This window comes from Furipterus horrens, unplaced genomic scaffold, assembly GCF_987537825.1.
Source record: "Furipterus horrens unplaced genomic scaffold, mFurHor1.1.pri manual_scaffold_13, whole genome shotgun sequence".
NCBI classification, from domain to species: domain Eukaryota; kingdom Metazoa; phylum Chordata; class Mammalia; order Chiroptera; family Furipteridae; genus Furipterus; species Furipterus horrens.
In genome coordinates, this window is record NW_028327183.1 from 59,337,827 (window position 1) to 59,356,145 (window position 18,319).

The window sequence follows — 18,319 nt, forward strand, 5'->3', positions numbered from 1 at the left end:
CTTTCTAAAAGACTGACATGTATCAGGGCATATGGTCATGTAGCAAGTTTACATTGGCTTCCAGGATGCTGTGATTTTTGCATCCTTGAAGGCTGCAAGGTGGGCAGCTAAACCTGAGATAACAGGTTTGGATTTAACCATGTAATGTCCTCGCTGGGAAATAATGAGCATTGCTGCTCTGAATGCAGCGACTATGTTTCCATAGGGACTGGAGATTATTTCTGGAAGTGTTATGCAGTGAGCAAACTACAGAAAGATATTAATATTGACCACAAGAAAAGATTGTTTCTTGGGGGAGAAAAACTTAAATAATTATGTTTCTGGGAGAGGTTGAAACTACAACTACATCAGGAATTGAACTAGGTTTGATATCAATCGATTGTAGCATGAGCGATGTCATTTTGCTTGTGGTTTTATTTATTATTAGTGAGAGAGAGAGACAGAAGATAAACATCGATTCGTTGTTTCACATATTCATGCACTCTTGATTGATTGTTGTATTTGTCCTGACGGGATTGAACCTGCTGCATTTTGGCCTACAAGGATGATTTTCTAAACCAACTGAGTAAGCACCAAGGGCTACCTTGTGGTTTTCTGTTTAAAATACTCCGTTGTGTCCTGGTTCGGTGGGTCACTTGGTTGTATCATTGTTTCTCATACCCACAGTTTGCAAATTTAATTCTAATCAGAGTACTTACCTTGGTTACAAAGCATATCTGGGAGGCGAAATTTGATCCTCTCTCTTTCTCTCCACTCCTGTTTCGCAAATAAATAAATAAATAAATAAATAAAATAAAAAAAAATAATACTGTGTGAACATTGTGTAAGTAAGAAATAAAAAAGTAGTGTCTTGTTCTGAAGCACAGATAACACCTGGACATGCAATTGATATCTGAAGGGGGGAGCAGTGTTGTGGGACTGCGCCCTGAAGGTATCTTCAGGTGGATACAGTTACGGTGCCTGTTGAGTTTTGGGCGCATTTAACAAGCGAAGACCTTGCCTCCGGGTAGCGGCAGCGCTTTTCAGGATCCATCAGGTGGCAAACATTCTGTTTGCTCAGGTGGGAGAACTCCCTTCCCAGTGGCCTCTAGAGCGCTGCGAACTACATTGCCCATAAGACCCTGCGTTGAGTTCAGCCAATTACAGATTTAAAAAAAAAAAAAAGTCATTTCCGTGGTATTTATTCACTTGGGCGGAATTCCGGGATGCTCTCTCTGACGTCCATTAATACCGCTGTGGGGGTTCAGCAACGGTCGTTTCGTTGCGGCCCTGGACCAGGAAGGCTGTGTCCTGCGCGCCTTCCGTTCCCGCTGCCCTCGCCGGGCTCTTCCCACACAGTCCGATGGCGGCCGCCGCGCTGAGGCGCTCGGCTGTGGTGAGTGTGCGTCTCCCGCGCCGTCCCTGGGCCCCCCTCCGCCTACCGAGGCTCCGAGCCCAGGTGCGGGGCGCCTGTCAGGTCCCGCGGCCCAGGCCCCCGCGGGCGGCGTTTAGGTGGCGGAGCGCAGTCGCTGTTGGGACTGCTGTTACCTGGTCAGAGAGAACAGGGTGCGGGATGCGGAGGGTGTCCGTGCTCGGCACCTCAGGAGGGCGCTGCGCGCGGAGATGCCGGTGAGGAGGGAGGCGGTCTCGGTCACTGAGGCCGGTGAGGAGGCTCCGATGGGGTGAGTGGCCGGGAGGGTCCTGGAGGCAGCGGAGGAACTGAGGTGACAGGACCCCGAGGGCAGAGCTCCTGCCTGTTCGCCGCTGCAGGACCCACCCAGGTGTGTGCTGTGCGCTGTCGGGGCCTGAGGGGTTTCGGTCTTGCTGGTGGGTAAGGCCTGGGGCAGACGGGTCACCTCTGAGTGTCACTGCGCCCGGCGTGGACACCGTCAGGGCTGGGGTTAACAGTGGAGCAAGCCCGCTGTGGCTGCTGAGTAGGCACACGGGTGGAAGGGGGTCGTGGGCGTCTGACGGTCACATGGGCTTCTGGGAGGAGAATGCCAAGCGAGAGTCCGCTGCGCAGAGGAGGCCGTCAGAGCAGCCCCTCCACAAATGCGGGGCTGGGGGAGCTCTGCCGGGGACCGAGGGTGTGAGAGGAACAACCTACAGAACATGTGGGTGTAGAGAAAGTGTGAGTTATGGCCCCAGGGCCCTTGTATTGGGGTGAAGGGTGAAGCCTGAGCCCACCTTTGTCTGTGTCTTGTCACAATCTGGAGACCCCAGGGGGAATTAATTCCGGGGTGGGTGGGGCCCTACAGGCCAGGAGCATAATTGGATCACATCTGTGCGTTCCTGCGTGATGTGGCTGAGGGCTGAACGTAAGGAATAAAGGGGACACTGAGGAAAGGGTGGGCACGCGTGGCAGCTGGTTATGGAATTCCTCTGAGGTGGGGAGCTTTGGAGGAGGACGAGGTGGGATGGATGTGCGGGGACGTGGGTTGTGGACTCTCAGAGTCAGAATGTTCGTGTTTCTTCCTGTCCCCATTGTAACAGGCCAGCGTGACGTTTGAGGACGTGGCCGTGCACTTCTCCTTGGAGGAATGGAGGCTGCTTGATGAGGCCCAGAGACGCCTGTACCTGCGTGTGATGCTGGACAACTTTTCACTTATATCGTCTCTGGGTAAGAGCCACAGCCTCACCAGTGACTTGGGCTGGACTCTACTTCACCCCAAGACCTTTCTCAGTCCGCAGGTGTGGTCACAGGCACTGCTGGCTGTTCCCCTCTCCGGGTAGTTGCTGCACTGCTGGGGCCGGTTTGTTTGCACCGCCCTCTTCTCTGATGATGCTTGTCTTCTCAGTGTCTGCGTGAATGTGTCCAGATCCGTAGCACTTCTGCATCCAGGGTTGATTCCTTCTTTTAGGTGTCATTTCTTCCTGCCAGCCTGGGTCAGGAATGTCAGGGTTGTCATGGTCATTACTTAGTTGAACCACAGGCTTCTTTTTAACACTCTCCTGCCCAGTGTGCAGTGTTTAGGTCTGTTTTCCTTTTGGTAAAGCCTTGTTGCGATATAAACTTGTATATATTAAAGTGGACAATCTGCTGATTTTATATTTTGTGAAATGATTGCCACAGTGAAGTTAATTGACCATGCATCACTAAATAAGTTTGTCTTATTTTTTCATTTATGCTTAAGAATGCTTAATGTCTGCTCAGTTTCTGAGGGTGGACACAGAGTGTGGGAAGCCGGTTCATGAGTTGGAGCTGTCATATCCCCTCCTTTCCCACTTCTCAATGAAACCAGTAAAGGCCCTTCGTACTGTATAAAATAAATAAGTAAATAAAAACATATCTGAGTAAATTTCAGCTATATAACATTGTTAACTATAGTTATCATGCTCTTAATGATATCTTCAGAATGTAAAATTTCCTCTCTCTTTTTTTTAAAGATATTTTTATTTATTTACTTTTAGAGAGAGGGGAAGGGTAGAAGAAAGAAATACAGCATTGGTTGCCTTCTTGTATGTCCCCAACCAGAAACCTGGCCTGCAACCCAGCCATGTGCCCTGACAGGGAAATGGAACCAGCGACCTTTTGGTTTCCATGCCAGCACTCTTACTCTGAGCCACACCAACCAGTACTCACTCGTCTTCTTTTTTTTCAAATAACCAGACACATAAAAGATCTTTTATTAATCCTCTCATGAAAAATTTACATCATCACCACAGATAAAGTCACTGAAGAATATTTTCTCCTTTTTGCCAGCACCAACATTTGCCTTTGCAGTCTCCCTGACTTTCTTCATTCTGTTCTTGCGTTCCTTTCTCTGTTTTCTTTCGGTCTTCTTCTTCTTCTCATATAGGCCATGTCTTACAAGTCTCTGCTTGGGTTCGGTTTTCTTTGCATAATCCAAGGAATCATAAGTCATGCCAAAGCCAGTTATATTGCCACCACCAAAAATAGTTCTGGATCCAAACACTAAGATGACATCTGGTGTGGTCTTAGACATTTTGTCTAGTTTTTTCCGAATTTCTCTTTTGGGTGACTGTTTCCTTGCCAGACTTAAGGACGTGAATGACCATTTGTTTCCGCTGAAGTAATCTGTTGGTCATGAATTTCCTGGTCCGGATAGTCATTGTGACGTTCATGATGGCAGCTAATCCTCAAGCAGCAAGGGAGGAAAAGCTCATTCATCTTTTAAAGGAATGTTTATACGTTTTGACTAACAGGTTTCCATTTTTCCCTATACTCCAGATCCTGGCATTCTACAGTTTTTTAAGTAATTTTCAATTTTTAAAAAATAACTATTTCTTTATTTTCATAGAGGGTGAAGGAGAGAGAATGAGAGAAAGAGATATATGAATGTGGGAAAGAAACATCAGTTGGGTGACTTGCATGGTCTCAAACAGTGACCAGGCCCACAGCCCCAGCCTGTGCCCTGACTGGGACTCAAACTGGCGAACTTTTGGTTCATAGGACTGCACTCAATCCAGTGAGCCCCACCAGCCAGGGGTTTTAAAAATTTCATGCATAGTGAACAAGGGTCCCATTATATCTCCATCTGTACCAATACTTTTCTCTTTGGATCATAGCCATCTTATCAAGAGAGGGTGGAATCATTATAGTTTTGATTTGCATGTTTTTTATGATTATTGAGGAAGAACATTTCTTATGTATATCAGTTGGCCATTTTTCCATCTTTGATAAAATATTTATTCAGATTCTTTGCCCATTTTTTCCTTTTATCCTGACCTGAGGACATTTTTTCATTGCTTTTGGAGAGAGAGAGAGTGAGAGATAGACAGAGACAGAGACAGAGAGAGAAATGATTGGTTGCTTCTTGCCCGTGCCACAGATCTGGATTATATATTTTAGATATTTAACTTTTGGTAGATAGCCTTTACAAATCTACTCTCTTTTCTCACATTTAATTATGTTGATGGCTTTCTTTGCTATGCAGAAACATTTTAGTTTAATGTAACCGGGCTAATTTCTTTATGCCTTTTGTTTTCTCATTTTGGTGTCATCCAAAAAATTATTGCCAAAACCAATGTCAAGCAGTGGGTTTTTCCAAGGGATTTTACATTTTTATGTGTTACATTTAAGTTTTTAATGAATTTGGACTTTTTGTGAATAGGGTGAGGCAGGGCTCTAGATTTTTTTTGTTTTTGTTTTTTTAGGTATATTTTATTGATTATGTTGTTACAGTCGTTCCAATTTTTTTCTCCTTTGCTCCCCTCTGCCTAGTAACCCCCTTCCCTCTAGCAATCTCACCCCTCTTAGTTCATGTTCATGGGTTGTGCATGTAAGTTCTTTGGCTTCACCCTTTCCTATATTATTCTTAACTTCCCCCTGTCTATTTTGTACTAACCAATTATGCTTCTTAGTCCCTACACCATTTCCCCATTTCTCCTCCTCCCCACTCGTAGCTGATAATCCTCCAAATGATCCCCATACTTATGATTCTATTCCTATTCTGGTTTGCTTAGTTGGATTTTGTTTTCATTTTTAAGATTCAGTTGTTGATAGTTGTGAGTTTGTTGTCTTTTTAGTGTTCATAGTTTTTATCTTCTTTTTCTTAGGTAAGTTTCGTTGACATTTCATATAATAGTGGCTTGGTGATGATAAGCTCCTTTAGCTTCACCTTGTTTGGGAAACACTTCATCTGCCATTCCATTCCAAATGATAGCTTTGCTGGATAGAGTAATCCTGGTTGCAGGTTGCCTTTCATCACATTGAATACTGCTTGCCAGTCCCTTCCTGCCTGCAAAGTGTCCTCTGAGAAATCATCTGATAGTCCTATAGGCAGCCCCCTATAGGCAACTCTCTGCCTCTCTCTTGCTGCCCCCAGAACTCTTGTCTTTATCTTTCACCTTTGGCATCTGAGTCCTGATGCGTCCTGGTGTGGTCCCCTCTGGGTCCATCTCGCCTGGGATCCTCTGTGCTTCCTGGACCTATATGTCTATCTCCTTTGCATAATTTGGGAAGATTTCCTCATTGTTTTCAATTCTTGCTTCCCATTCTGTACTGGTTGACTGTTTTTTTCTTCCTTATATTTCAAATTATTAACTTGAACCGAAGTTCCTTCACTTCACCATTGGTTTTGTGTGTATTTTCCTTCGTTTTACTTCACATAGCTTTCACTTCTTCTCTTATGCGTTTGCCATACTCAAGCATATCTGTCAAGCCTGTGAGCATCTTTATCACCAGTGTTTTGAATTCTGCGTTTGTTAGGTTGTCTTCTCATACATTAATTTGATTCTCTCCTTGTCGCTTAGTTCTCCCACTGGATACTTGATCCGTTCCCCTTTTGGGCCATATTTCTCTGTCTCCTCGTTTGACAGGATCCTGTGTTTGTGTGTCTCCATGTCCCAGGTAGAGCTGTTGCTCCTGTTATGTTGTAAGGGGCAAGTTCTTAGGGATTCGTCACTACAGGGCGACCTGTTTCACAACGTTGTGGTTCTTTTTGTGGGGGCAGGGTCCAAGAGAAAACAATGCCGCCAGCCCAGCACTCTCCCCTTTTTCAAGCACCTCTCTCACTTCTGCACTAGACTGGTGACCCTCTAGTTGCTGCCTTAGCCATTGTTCCCAGAGTGAGTGGGTCTTCAGACGTTCTAGGACCATGGGGTCCCTTTCAACAGGCAGACTGCTGAGATACCGGAATTCCTCCTCCGCCTCAATCCCCACTTGTTTGGACAGTGAGAAGCAATGAGGCTTGATTTTCTCTGGCGCTGGGACCGTGATCTGTGGGTTCTGGTCAGGAGCTGGGAACGCTCCCCAGGTGTCCCTCCCGACTTTTTTTTTTTTTTTTTTTTTTTTCCCTCCCGACTTTTAAAAACGTTTAACTGCACTTTCTGCCATACTGCTACTGCTGCCGCTGCTGTCACCAGCACACCGCGTCCTCGCCACCCTCCTACCTGTCTGGATGAGTATTTCTTCTTTATATCTTTGTTTGCTGGACTTCCATGCACCTTGATTTTCTTATCTTTTGGTTGTTTCTAGTTTTGAGATAGTTGTATTCCTCCTTAGTTGTGGAGGGCAACCCAGCGTGTCTCTCTAGGCCTCCATCTTGGCTGGAAGTCTGTATGTGTATTTCTTATAGACTTGTTCAAATGTCCATAATTTCACAGAGCAGAATTTGTTGCCGTTTATGGAAAGGTTTTGGGCGAAAGAGATCTTCACCTGTGTGTGGTATCACCGTGCAGACTTGGTAGGCTGTTGCAGTTCTCAGTACAAGACAGTCCCGCAGCTTAATGTCTGCAGCTATGTAACCTGAGGTGAACATTAGTGAAATTGCAGGGGTCCTCAATATAAGGCTTTGGGTGTTCACACCAGAAGAGAAGGTTGCTGGGGACTTACCAGTTTTGCTGTCTCCTGGGAAATGTTTTGGCTGAGTGGTTTCCTTTTGGTGGCAAGTGCAGGGTGTCCTCATGGTGATGGTGGAATTGGTGTCTGATCTTTGGGCTCCTGTGGAACAGGTGTCAATCTTGATTCTAGGGTGTGAGTAGACACAAAGCAATAGCATGTATAGGGTCTTAGATACTGAATCGCATCCAAGGGCATTGACTTTGCTGTGTTAGATGCAGTCACACATACATCAGGGCTGGAGCCTGTGACTGGTGCACACGTACACACAGAGAAGCAGTATCTCTGGTGTCTAAGAAACCAGCTACCCCACAGTAATCATGGCTTCAGTGCCTGAACATGAGCACTCTTGTGACAGTCATGGTATCTGGTCCTCCAATATTGGCATTCCATGAAGAGGTGTTTCTGTGGGTTGTGAGGTGTGGCTGCCTTGGCCCTGAAATGGGGGAGGGTAACAGCTCACCTATTTTCCACAGGCTGCTCCTGGTGATGGCTCTTGGTGCCCTCAGTGTGAAGGCTGCTAGTGTCCTCTGTGGAGCATGCAACGGGGGTCCATGCCAAAGTCACTGGCCCTCTTCCTCTGTGCATACTGTGGCAGTCCACACCTTTAGCAAGAGCTTTCAAAGGTCTCTGTGGCAGAGGCTCCTGGGGTTTTCTGCAGGACATTGGGAACACTATGTCGTGTACATTTCAGCTGGTATACATGGCCCTTGCCTTTCTCATTTCTTTTCCTTCTCCAAGTGTCTTCACTAAGGTTATGTCACCAGCATTTCTCTGTGTGAATATTCTCCTTTTTTTGCTCCTCTGTGTTGCTATAGATTCTGTCCTTTTAAAAAAATTATTATATTTATTTTACTTTTCGGGAGATGGAGGAGGAAGCGAAGAAGAGAAGCATCAGTGTGTGGTTGCCTCTTGCATGCTCCCAACTGGGGATTTGGCCTGCAACTCAGGCATGTGCCTTGACTGGGAATAGAAACTACAACCCTTTGATCTGTAGGCCGACGCTCGATCCAGTGAGCCACACCAGCCAGGACACTGGTTGCTTCTCGTGTGTGTCCTGACCTGGGATTGCACTCACATTCTTGGCATATCTGGACAATACTCTAATCATCTGAGCTACCAGGCCAAGGCTCCTATTCCATCCTTGACACTTAGCCAACTTGTTAGTTTTACTACGCATCGCTTCCAATGTGGTTTCCAACCCAGGGATATTTCCACCTCCGTTGATCGACATTTCAGTGGCTCTCTTACCCCTCTATCTGTATAGCACTCTTGAACATTGTCCCTTATATGTTATGGTCTATAATGTTCACAGACTTCTTTGCCTTTGTAATGAGATTATAATGTACTTGGATGCATGCTTCTACTCAACCTCAGATCAGCAGCAGAGAAGGATATGCAGGCAGCTGTTTCCAGAGGAAAAGCATCGCAGCCCTGCCTCTCTTCCTTGTGACATGCCCTGTCCCTGGATCCTTCCTGCATAGGGTTCCCATTATATTGTGGCTTTAACGCCCTATATTACACATAGTGAGGGAGTCCTTCAAATGAAATTTCTGGTTTAGAAAGGATATTTTTGTATTCATGCCCATATGTGACACATAAATACGTGTGATGGGGTTCTCTGCTCCTGTAGTCAGGAGGTAATCCACCACTGTTGTTTTTGTTCAGGTTGCTGCTGTGGCGCAGAGGATGTGCAGAAACCCATTGAACAGAACGGTTCTGTACGAATGTCACAGGCAAGGAATCCCAAGGCATCTTCATCTTCTCAGAAGAGCCACCCCTGCGCGAGTTGTGGGCCTGTCTTGAGAGAGATTTTCAACCTCGTTGGTCAGCAGGGACCACAACAGAACACGACACTGCTGAGGTGTGGGGCATGTGCAAAACGATTTCATTTCAGTGCAAACTGTCACCCATACCAGGAGCAGCAGTATATGGGAGAGAAACCCCTCAGAAGTCGTAAGAACAAGCCGTCATTGGTGAAGAGCTGCAAGATCCACGTCTCAGAGAAGCCCTTTCTCTATGGTGAAGTTGAGAACGACTACCTGGCCATCTTGGGACATCAGCAACAGGACACCCATAAAGTGAAGGAGCCAAGAAAAGGCACTGATTGGGAAGCATTTGAAAGCAGAAAAAGTCATTACACTTCCGGGCCAGGCGAGAAAGCCTTTAACTCCCAACATGTACTTGCTGAGGAACAGCCTGTCCATACTGGAAAACAGTCTTTTATGTGCAGTGAATGCGGAAGAACATTCAAGTACAAATCCTCACTTGTTAGGCACTGCAGAGGCCACAGTGGGAAAAGTTTTAATGCATGTGATGATAGTGGAAAATCCTTTAGTGAAAGCTCAACTCTCCATCGGCATCAAAAAAGTCCTACAGGAACAGGGCAGTACAAGTGCATCAAATGTGGAAAATCCTTAAGCCACAAATCTGTCCTCATTCGTTCCCAGGCACAGGAAAGTGGAAAAAACAATGACATGTGCAGTGAATGTGCCCAATCTTTTAGTCATAGCTCAGTGTTTATTCAAAATCAGAGCGTTCACACTGGGAAAAAACTCTATGAATGCAGTGATTGTGGAAAGTGTTTTAAATGGAAGTGGACACTTGTTCGACACCAGAAAAGTCACATAGACAAAAGGCCTTATGTGTGTAGTGAGTGTGGGAAAAATTTTCATGATAGGGCGAAACTTATTCGACACCAGAAGACTCACACAGAAGAAAGGCTATATGGGTGTAGTGAGTGTGGGAAATCTTTTCACTATAGGTCGAACCTTGTTCGACACCAGAAATCTCATACAGAAGTCAGGCCTTATAGGTGTAGTGAGTGTGGCAAATCTTTTAAAGAGAGTTCGAAACTTAGTCTACATCAGAAAACTCACACAGGAGAAAGGCCTTATGAGTGCACTGATTGTGGGAAATCTTATACCACTAGCTCTGCCCTCTATTATCATCAGAGACTTCACACAGGAGAAAGGCCTTATGAGTGTGCTGAGTGTGCTAAATCCTTTATTACTAGCTCTGCCCTCTATATTCATCAGAGAGTTCACACAGGAGAAAGGCCTTATGAGTGCAACAAATGTGGGAAAGCTTTTACCTCGATGTATGCCCTTCAATGTCATCAGACAGTTCACACTGGAGAAAAACCTTATGTGTGCAGTGAATGTGGGAAATCTTTCACCAGGATTTATTACTTTCGTTGTCATCAAAGACTTCACACTGGAGAAAGGCCTTATGAATGCAGTGAATGTGGGAAATCTTTTAGCTGGAAAAAGAGCCTTCTTTATCATCAGAGAGTTCATACAGGAGAAAGGCCTAGTGAGTGCAATGAATGTGGGAACTCTTTAACCAGAAACAAAAGCCTTTGCTCTCATCAGAAAGTTCATACAGAAGGAAGGCGTTATGAATGCAGTGAGTGTGGGAAATCTTTTGCCCAAAACCATAGCCTTCGCTGTCATAAAAGAATTCACACAGGAAAAAGGCCTTATGAGTGTACTGAATGTGGGAAATCTTTTACCCTCCGCCAATACCTTTATATTCATCAGAGAGTTCACACTGGTGAAAGGCCCTTTCAGTGCACTGTATGTGGAAAATCTTTTGCCCGTCGCAACACCTTCACTGATCATCAGAGAGTTCATACAGGAACAAAGCCTTACAAATGCAGTCAGTGTGAAAAATCTTTTGCCTCTGGTTCTGCCCTTCGATATCATCAGAGAGCTCACACAGGAGAAAGGCCTTTTGAGTGCAGTGAATGTGGAAAATCTTTTATCTCTAGTTCTAATCTTCGATGTCATCAGCGAGTTCACACAAGAGAAAGGCCTTACGAGTGTGGTAAATGTGGGAAATCATTTAGGGATAGTTTCCAATTTTGTCTACACAGGAGACATCATGATGGGGAAAGACCTTATCAGTGCAATGAATGTGGGAAATCTTTTATCAGCAGTACTAAACTTCATTATCATCAGAAAATTCACACTGGAGAAAGGCCATATGACTGCAGTGAATGTGGAAAATCTTTTATCACTAGTACTAAACTTCGTAATCATCAGAGAATTCACACTGGAGAAAGGCCATATGACTGCAGTGAATGTGGGAAATCTTTTATTACTAGTACTAAGCTTCATTATCATCAAAGAATTCACACTGAAGAAAGGCCATATGACTGTAGTGAATGTGGAAAATCTTTTGTGTATCGTTCCAAACTTCGCAAGCATCTCATTATTCACACTAGACAAAAGCCTTAAGTGTTCCCGGAAATCACAATGTTCTGTTCAGTGTAACAACCTGAAGGCAAGTATTTGAAGTGCCATCTGTCCAAATTGAAACTTTGACATGTGAATGTGCACAGTGTGGAAATTTCCCATAATTTTCATTTACGTGAGAAGAGTATGTAGATATGTTGCTCTTTCTGACTTACCCAAGGCTCCTTCTAGGTTCATGGTACAGCTACATTCTGTGACTGTAGTCCTCTCACCTTTACCACAGTGCAGGTCCACAGAGTAGGCATCATTCAGGAACCTAATGTGCTCAGGGCAGCTGACCTCTGGTCTCATAAATTTTGTAGCAAAATGGAAAAGACTGGCGCCCCCAGGGAGTCAGCTTTGTTCTATTAGTAATTTGGGCATGGACTTGGTCCTTAGTTGAACCAGAGAAGGTCGTGAGTTCTGCACTGAGCTTGCAGAGAAATGACTATCTGTACCTGGATGTGTTCATCTCAGGCCATAGTTGTGATGAGATTTCTTTGCGAAGCTCCTGTTGCACATTGAGTTGACTTGTATAATAATTCAGGCTTTTTTCTTATTGTTTTATTTTTAAGATTTTATTCATTTGATTTTAGAGGAAAAGAAGGGGGAGGAAGAGGAGAGAAATATTGTTCGGTTGCCTCTTTCACACACCCGAACGGGGACTGAACCCACAACTTAGGCATGTGCCCTGACCAGGAATAGAACTTGCCACTTTTTCCCTTGTTGGACAACGCCCAACCAAGTGAGCCTTGCTGGTCAGGCCTTTCTATCTTAAGTTTCTTTAATTTTGATTGTTCTTTTCACTCTACAGGGTAGCTTATTAACTGATTTGGGCTCTAGAAACACGAAGAGGTAAACAACATTATAGTGGAAGGACTGTATGATGGCAGAAAATAATGGTCCAGTTTTGACCAACTGTAGCATGGCTGTCTACCATCTCCTAGAATGGACTGACAGACTTTCTGGTCCAGAGTTGGATGCTGTTAGTTTTAGGAGTATTAGAGGGGACCCTGATGAGAAAGAAGGTATGAGAACCTCAGGCAACTATAAGTGTAGCCTTTTTTTTACTTTACTCACAGTGATATCACAGATTACATATGCACTGGTGAGGGTATATCTTCCCCTGTCTCCAGAAAGTCATGTGACCTGATGTGCACATTGCATTGGGATAGTGTCACTGGTTGAAAAACGGTCCAAGGAATACCATAGTTGATACAGAAACATCGGCCCATTTGGAATTGGAGGAGACTGCCTCCAGCTTGATGGAACGTGTCTCTTCTAAACATGCATCCAGAATTATTTCTGTGACTGTGACTGCATGATCAGTCTACACAGATCTGCGGACTCTCAGGCATGATTATCTTGTGGAGCTGATATCACTGTGGGCAAAACAAAAATAATCTGAGGGTTTTGTGGATTCTGGTAACCACTCGGTGATGTCCACCTCAAAGACATTCCTACACAGCATAAAGAAGATAAGGGGACCATCCTCCAGATAATGTGGTTCTTGACACAGGCACCATTCCTGTGGACTCAGGTGTAAACGTTCATTACTCACCATATTTCATCTGATTGAGGCAATGCTGACCCTTAGAGGGGCTGAGGAAAGAGATGGTGGAGTCATTGTAGCATTAAACAGATTTTCTATGATGATTGGGACACAAAGTTTCTTTTTTAATATTGAGCCACTTTTTAATATGTCACTAGCAATTTATATGAACTACCTCCATGTATATAAAGTTCAGTTTTTGTGGGGTTTTTTGATTGTTTGTTACAGCACTCAGGCTATTTTGGGAGAAATAAGGATCTGAAAGATGAAGTGAGATTTCCAAGGTCACACACCAGACAAGTGTCAGATTCAAGAGCTAACATTCAAACGAATGAGTCTGGTAGCACATCTGGGGACAACATCTCCACCTGTGAAGCCCTCAGCTGTGGGCACATGGCTGGGGAGGAAACGGAAGGTCAGCTGCTGGTGCTGTTTCCACTGCTGGAATTACTGTGATGATAGCTTTCCCGTTCCTCTGATGTCCCAGTGTGCTCACCGCTGGACCCAGTCTTCATGGGATCGCCATCATTGGTGTCATCTCCAGAGGGAAATTCTGTGACCCTCAGCTGCATTATCTGTGTATCAACTTTGAGTTTAGCACAGAGCTTGGTACTAATGAGACCTTGGTGATTCAGGCCTTCTTCTTCCCCTTCACCTGCATTATATGTGACAGGCATGGATCCCATCCACTGTGGTGAACTTGATGCCTCAGTTTGGTCAAGGGCTATTTGTATATTTCATTGACACTGCCCTTCTGGTCTGGGGACATGTGGACATGAACCCTGAAACTTTGTACTGACAGGTGTTGCTGAAGGTCTGCAGGATATGGTCTCCCTAGTCAGATGCTCCCCTCTTTTCCAATTGGGAACTTTCTGGCAATGTGATTCTGTCCTCTGTCCAGACCGGCTGGAGTAGACCCTGCCTTCCCTGCAGCCCTGACATCTTCTGAACCCACATCCTCCTTTCCAGTGTCCCCATCTTGGCACCAGGGCTGTTTGTGTAAGAACATGGTCCTGAACATAAACCCTGACTTGAGTGTCCAGTACACTCTGGACTCAAGTGAGATTCTTCCTCCCAATTTTATAAGAAGGGAGCCAATGAGCCAAACCAGGTGCGGTCATCATTACCACAGCTCAGCACAGATGAGGGTGACGGGAATTTCTTACAGAAGACGGGATTCTAGAGCACCCCTGAGGGTGCATTTGCCATTGGTGCTCTTTGTGTACCTTCCTGAACCATACAATTTATTTAAAGGGCACCAGGTGGCATGTATGGACACCCTCAGAAATCTCACCCCTTTTCCTTTGTCATTCCAGCCTCACTGCTCTCAGGAGAATATCTCGTATTAGTCCTGAGTTTCTAAGACCTTTTCAAGTGTCACTCATTTTTAATTTCAACAGATGTAGCTGCCCTGAGTAGGGCTTGTGAGCTCTTTGGTACTTTAGAGCATAATATTGAGGTGATTGTGTTTTCATTTTCATTTTATTTTTTCTGTTTTCTTTTATTATTGTTTCATTACAGTTGTCCCACTTTTTCCCTGGTTGCTCTCCACTGGCATGTCCACTCCCCACTCCCATAATCAGTCCCCACCTCGTTCTCCAAGTGCAGGGGTCATTTATCCAGAACATTGTATTTTCATGTATGCATCATTGTGGCATGTCGGACTGGTTTTCCAGCTAAACAACTTATAGAAATAGACTTTTTAGGACTCAAGAGTTATAAGAAATACTAACTTTAGGTAATTTAAAAAATATTTTGTTTATATTTGGAGAGAGTGGAAGAAAGGGAGAAAGAGAAGGCGAAAGCGATTGATGTGTGAGAGATACATCAGTCGGTTGCCTCCTGCACACCCCCAAATGGTTACTTGACTCCCAATCCATGCATATTCCATGACGGATTTGAAGTGGTGACCTTTTCGTTTGCAGGCCAGTACTCAAGCCATTGAGCCACAGCAGCTAGGGCTAAATGTAGGGTATTTTAAAGGGAATAATGACCATGACTGTCGCCAATTTCCCCTAAGAGCAGCCTGGGAATCGAATTAGTGGCAGGCACAGTCTGATTATCTAGTTATTTGTATTATACAATATTTTTCGCATGTTTTTAACAACTGTCGTGATTAATGTTAACCCCCATCTTCATCAAAGATATGAGTAAAATGCACTGCAGTTGTAACTTCTGCTTCAATCATGTGAAATACGCATATCCAGCAATTGTTCTAAATACACTAATGTTCACTCAAAAACTAAAAACACTATCTTCATGCTCTTCATTTCCTGAGGTACAAAGTTTTTTGAGTGAATATCAGGAAGCCCAGTGTATTTCCTCATTGATCAGTCCAAGAACATTCCAGACAGGTGTAGGGGACTCATGGATGGGCAGATATGGAGCCCTAAAGCAAGTGGATGAGGTGTGACCATGCCTTTTCGTTCCTCACACACTTTCCATCTGGCTTTTTTTCTATTTGGGTTCTAACTCCAAAAAAAAAGTTTTTGTCCATTGCATTTCTTACTGAATATGCTGGCATATGGTCTACTTTTTCAAAGACTGACATATATCAGGGCATACTTTACATTGGCTGCTAAGATGCTGTAATTTTTGCATCCTCGAAGGCTGGAAGGTGGGCAGCTAAACCTGAGATAACAGGTTTGGATTTAACCATGTAATATCCTAGGTGGGAAATAACGAGCATTGCAGTTCTGAATGCACTGACTGTGTTTCCATGGGGACTGGAAATCATTTCTGGAAGTGTTATGGAGTGAGCAAACTACAGAAAGTTATTAATATTGACCATACAGAAAAGATTGTTTCTTGGGGGAGAAAAACTTAAATATTTATGTCTCTGGGAGAGGTTGAAACTACAACTACATCAGGAATCGAACTAGGTTTGATATCATTAGATTGTAGCATGAGTGATGTCATTTTTGCCTGTGGTTTTATTTATTATTATTGAGAGAAAGACAGAAGATAAACATCGATTTGTTGTTTCACATATTCATGCACTCATTGATTGATTGTTGTAGTTGTCCTGACGGGATTCAATCACATTTTGGCATACAAGGATGATGTTCTAACCAACGGAAAAACCAGCCAGGGCTGCCCTGTGGTTTTCTGTTTAAAACACTTAGTTGTGCCCTGGTTGGGTAGATCACTTGGTTGTATCATTGTTTCTCATACCAAAAGTTTACGAATTTGATTCCTGTCAGCGAGTACTTTCCTTGGTTGCAAGTTCAATCCTTGATCAAAGTGTAAGAGAACCCAGGGGCTGTCCAGATTGAAACAGAACCCACAGGGTGTTCAGTTATTAGGGGCCCGATTGCCTGTCGCCAGAAGCATAACTCAACACCAGAGTTTAGTGAAAAGAAAAAGAATTGTTTATTTAGTGGTTGTGTAGATTTAGATTATTTGCGGATTTTTGGTGTTAGGTCTGCCTACCAGTACCAAACCAGTCTAGTTTTAGAAAAGTCAGAGATACAGTTTTAGCTTTACTGGGAGCTCCCAATTATTCGATCCTGATTGGGCAGGTTTTTCCTGTGTTGTGGTGCCTGTCAGGGCAGCCTTGCTCTGAGAAATCACCCGGAGACCACTGTGGGCACAGGTCGTGAGACAGGCAGATCTCTGAGCAAGGTGCGGGAGGAGGGGTGAGAGGGTTCCAACAGGCGGGTCAGGAGGTAAGTCTGGAACATGCCGCAGCCCACTGCTCCCCTGCCCCCCAGCTGCTGTTGACTGCTCTCAGAGCCCCTCTCGGGTTTCAACACCAAAATGTCAGGGCAGCCTTGCTCTGAGAAATCACCCAGAGACAGCTGTGGGGTCAGGCAATGGGTTTTTTGAGGGGGTAGGGGAGAGGCCGCTCCTGAACTGACACAACGGCCCATAGGAGCAAGAGGAATGGGGAATGGGGAACGGGGACTCCCGCTCTTCCACGTGGGCCCATACCAGTCCCACCTGTACTTCTGCAGGCATGTTTTTTATACTTGTCAACCACACATTTTGGTGAGGGTGAATTTGCCTATCAACATATTCAGTAGGTCATTTACATCTGATCACTGCCCCCCCCCCCCAGGTTAGTTAACATATCGGGATAGGTTCATTACCATTTCCCCTGGGAACGGTTTCAGTCCATCAACATATCTTTTGGGAACTCCTAAGTCCCTCAGCATATCTTTGGGAATGGCTAAGTCTAGGGCCAGGTTAATTAGCATATAGCAAAGTCCAGGTGTGCATTCTAGCTGCCTCCATGTTCTGACAGAGCCCTCCAGGTATTACTGCAGAACTGCATGGAGTTCTCAGCCTGCTTGTAAACTGCAAGTTCTCCCTTTCCATTCAAAGCCACATGGTGTTCTCCTAAAATGTCTGCCGCTTATTTTTAAATCCCTGACTGCGTCGTGTGATGCAGTGGGTGCGGTACCCAGGTCTGACCATTCACAGAACCTTGTACAGACTCTGTGTGCTCTTTGTGTACCATTCAATGGTCCAAAACCCTACCCATCTTCTTGAGACCTTCTAAGAACCAAACCATTCGCCTAACAAAGAAACTAGCCACTAGCCCCAGGCATGTGAAGGCATCCTGAAAGCTGTTTCCTTTCCCCATCCCCCAACCTGCATGCTCTGGGGATTTTCGGAGACCCTGCATTCTGTAACAAAGCACATCCGGGAAGCAAAAGATTGATACTTCTCTCTTTCTACTCCTGTTTCTTTTAAAAAATTAATAAAATTATCCTGTGTGAACATTGTGAAAGTAAGAAATAACAATATAGTCTGTTGTTCTGAAGCCCAGGTAACACCTGGACTTGTAATTGGTATCTGAAGGGGGGAGGGGCAGTCTTGTGGGACTGCGCCCTGAAGGTATCTTCAGGTGGATACTGTTACGGTGCCTGTTGAGTTTCGGGCGCATTTAACAAGCGAAGACCTTGCCTCCGGGTAGCGGCAGCGCTTTTCAGGATCCATCAGGTGGCAAATGTTCTGTTTGCTGAGGTGGGAGAACTCCCTTCCCAGTGGCCTCTAGAGCGCTGCGAACTACATTGCCCATAAGACCCTGCGTTGAGTTGAGCCAATTACAGATCAAATTAAAGTTATTTTCATAGTATTTATCCACTTGGGGCGTGACTTCCGGGAAGTTCTCACTCGAGGCCGTTAATACCGCTGTGGGGTTCAGCAACGGTCGTTTCGCTGCGGCCCTGGACCGGGATGGCTGTGTCCTGCGCGCCTTCCGTTCCCGCTGCCCTCGCCGGGCTGTTCCCACACAGTCCG

The 18,319-nt window shown here is 45.0% G+C and overlaps 2 protein-coding genes and 1 pseudogene across 2 annotated transcripts in view; 1 reads left to right on the top strand and 2 right to left on the bottom strand.

The window, feature by feature from the left end:
* LOC149995687 (uncharacterized) overlaps window positions 1–18,319 on the bottom strand; it is a 276,448-nt gene that overhangs the window by 11,010 nt on the left and 247,119 nt on the right. The window lies entirely within an intron of this gene.
* LOC149995688 (uncharacterized) lies at window positions 1,335–16,404 on the top strand. The gene is made up of 3 exons (XM_090260377.1): window positions 1,335–1,375; window positions 2,473–2,599; window positions 8,951–16,404. The coding sequence occupies exons 1-3, from the start codon at window positions 1,343–1,345 to the stop codon at window positions 11,521–11,523; spliced, it is 2,733 nt and encodes a 910-aa protein (XP_090116503.1). The 5' UTR covers window positions 1,335–1,342; the 3' UTR covers window positions 11,524–16,404.
* On the bottom strand, window positions 3,618–4,065 carry LOC149995689 (small ribosomal subunit protein eS24 pseudogene; annotated as a pseudogene).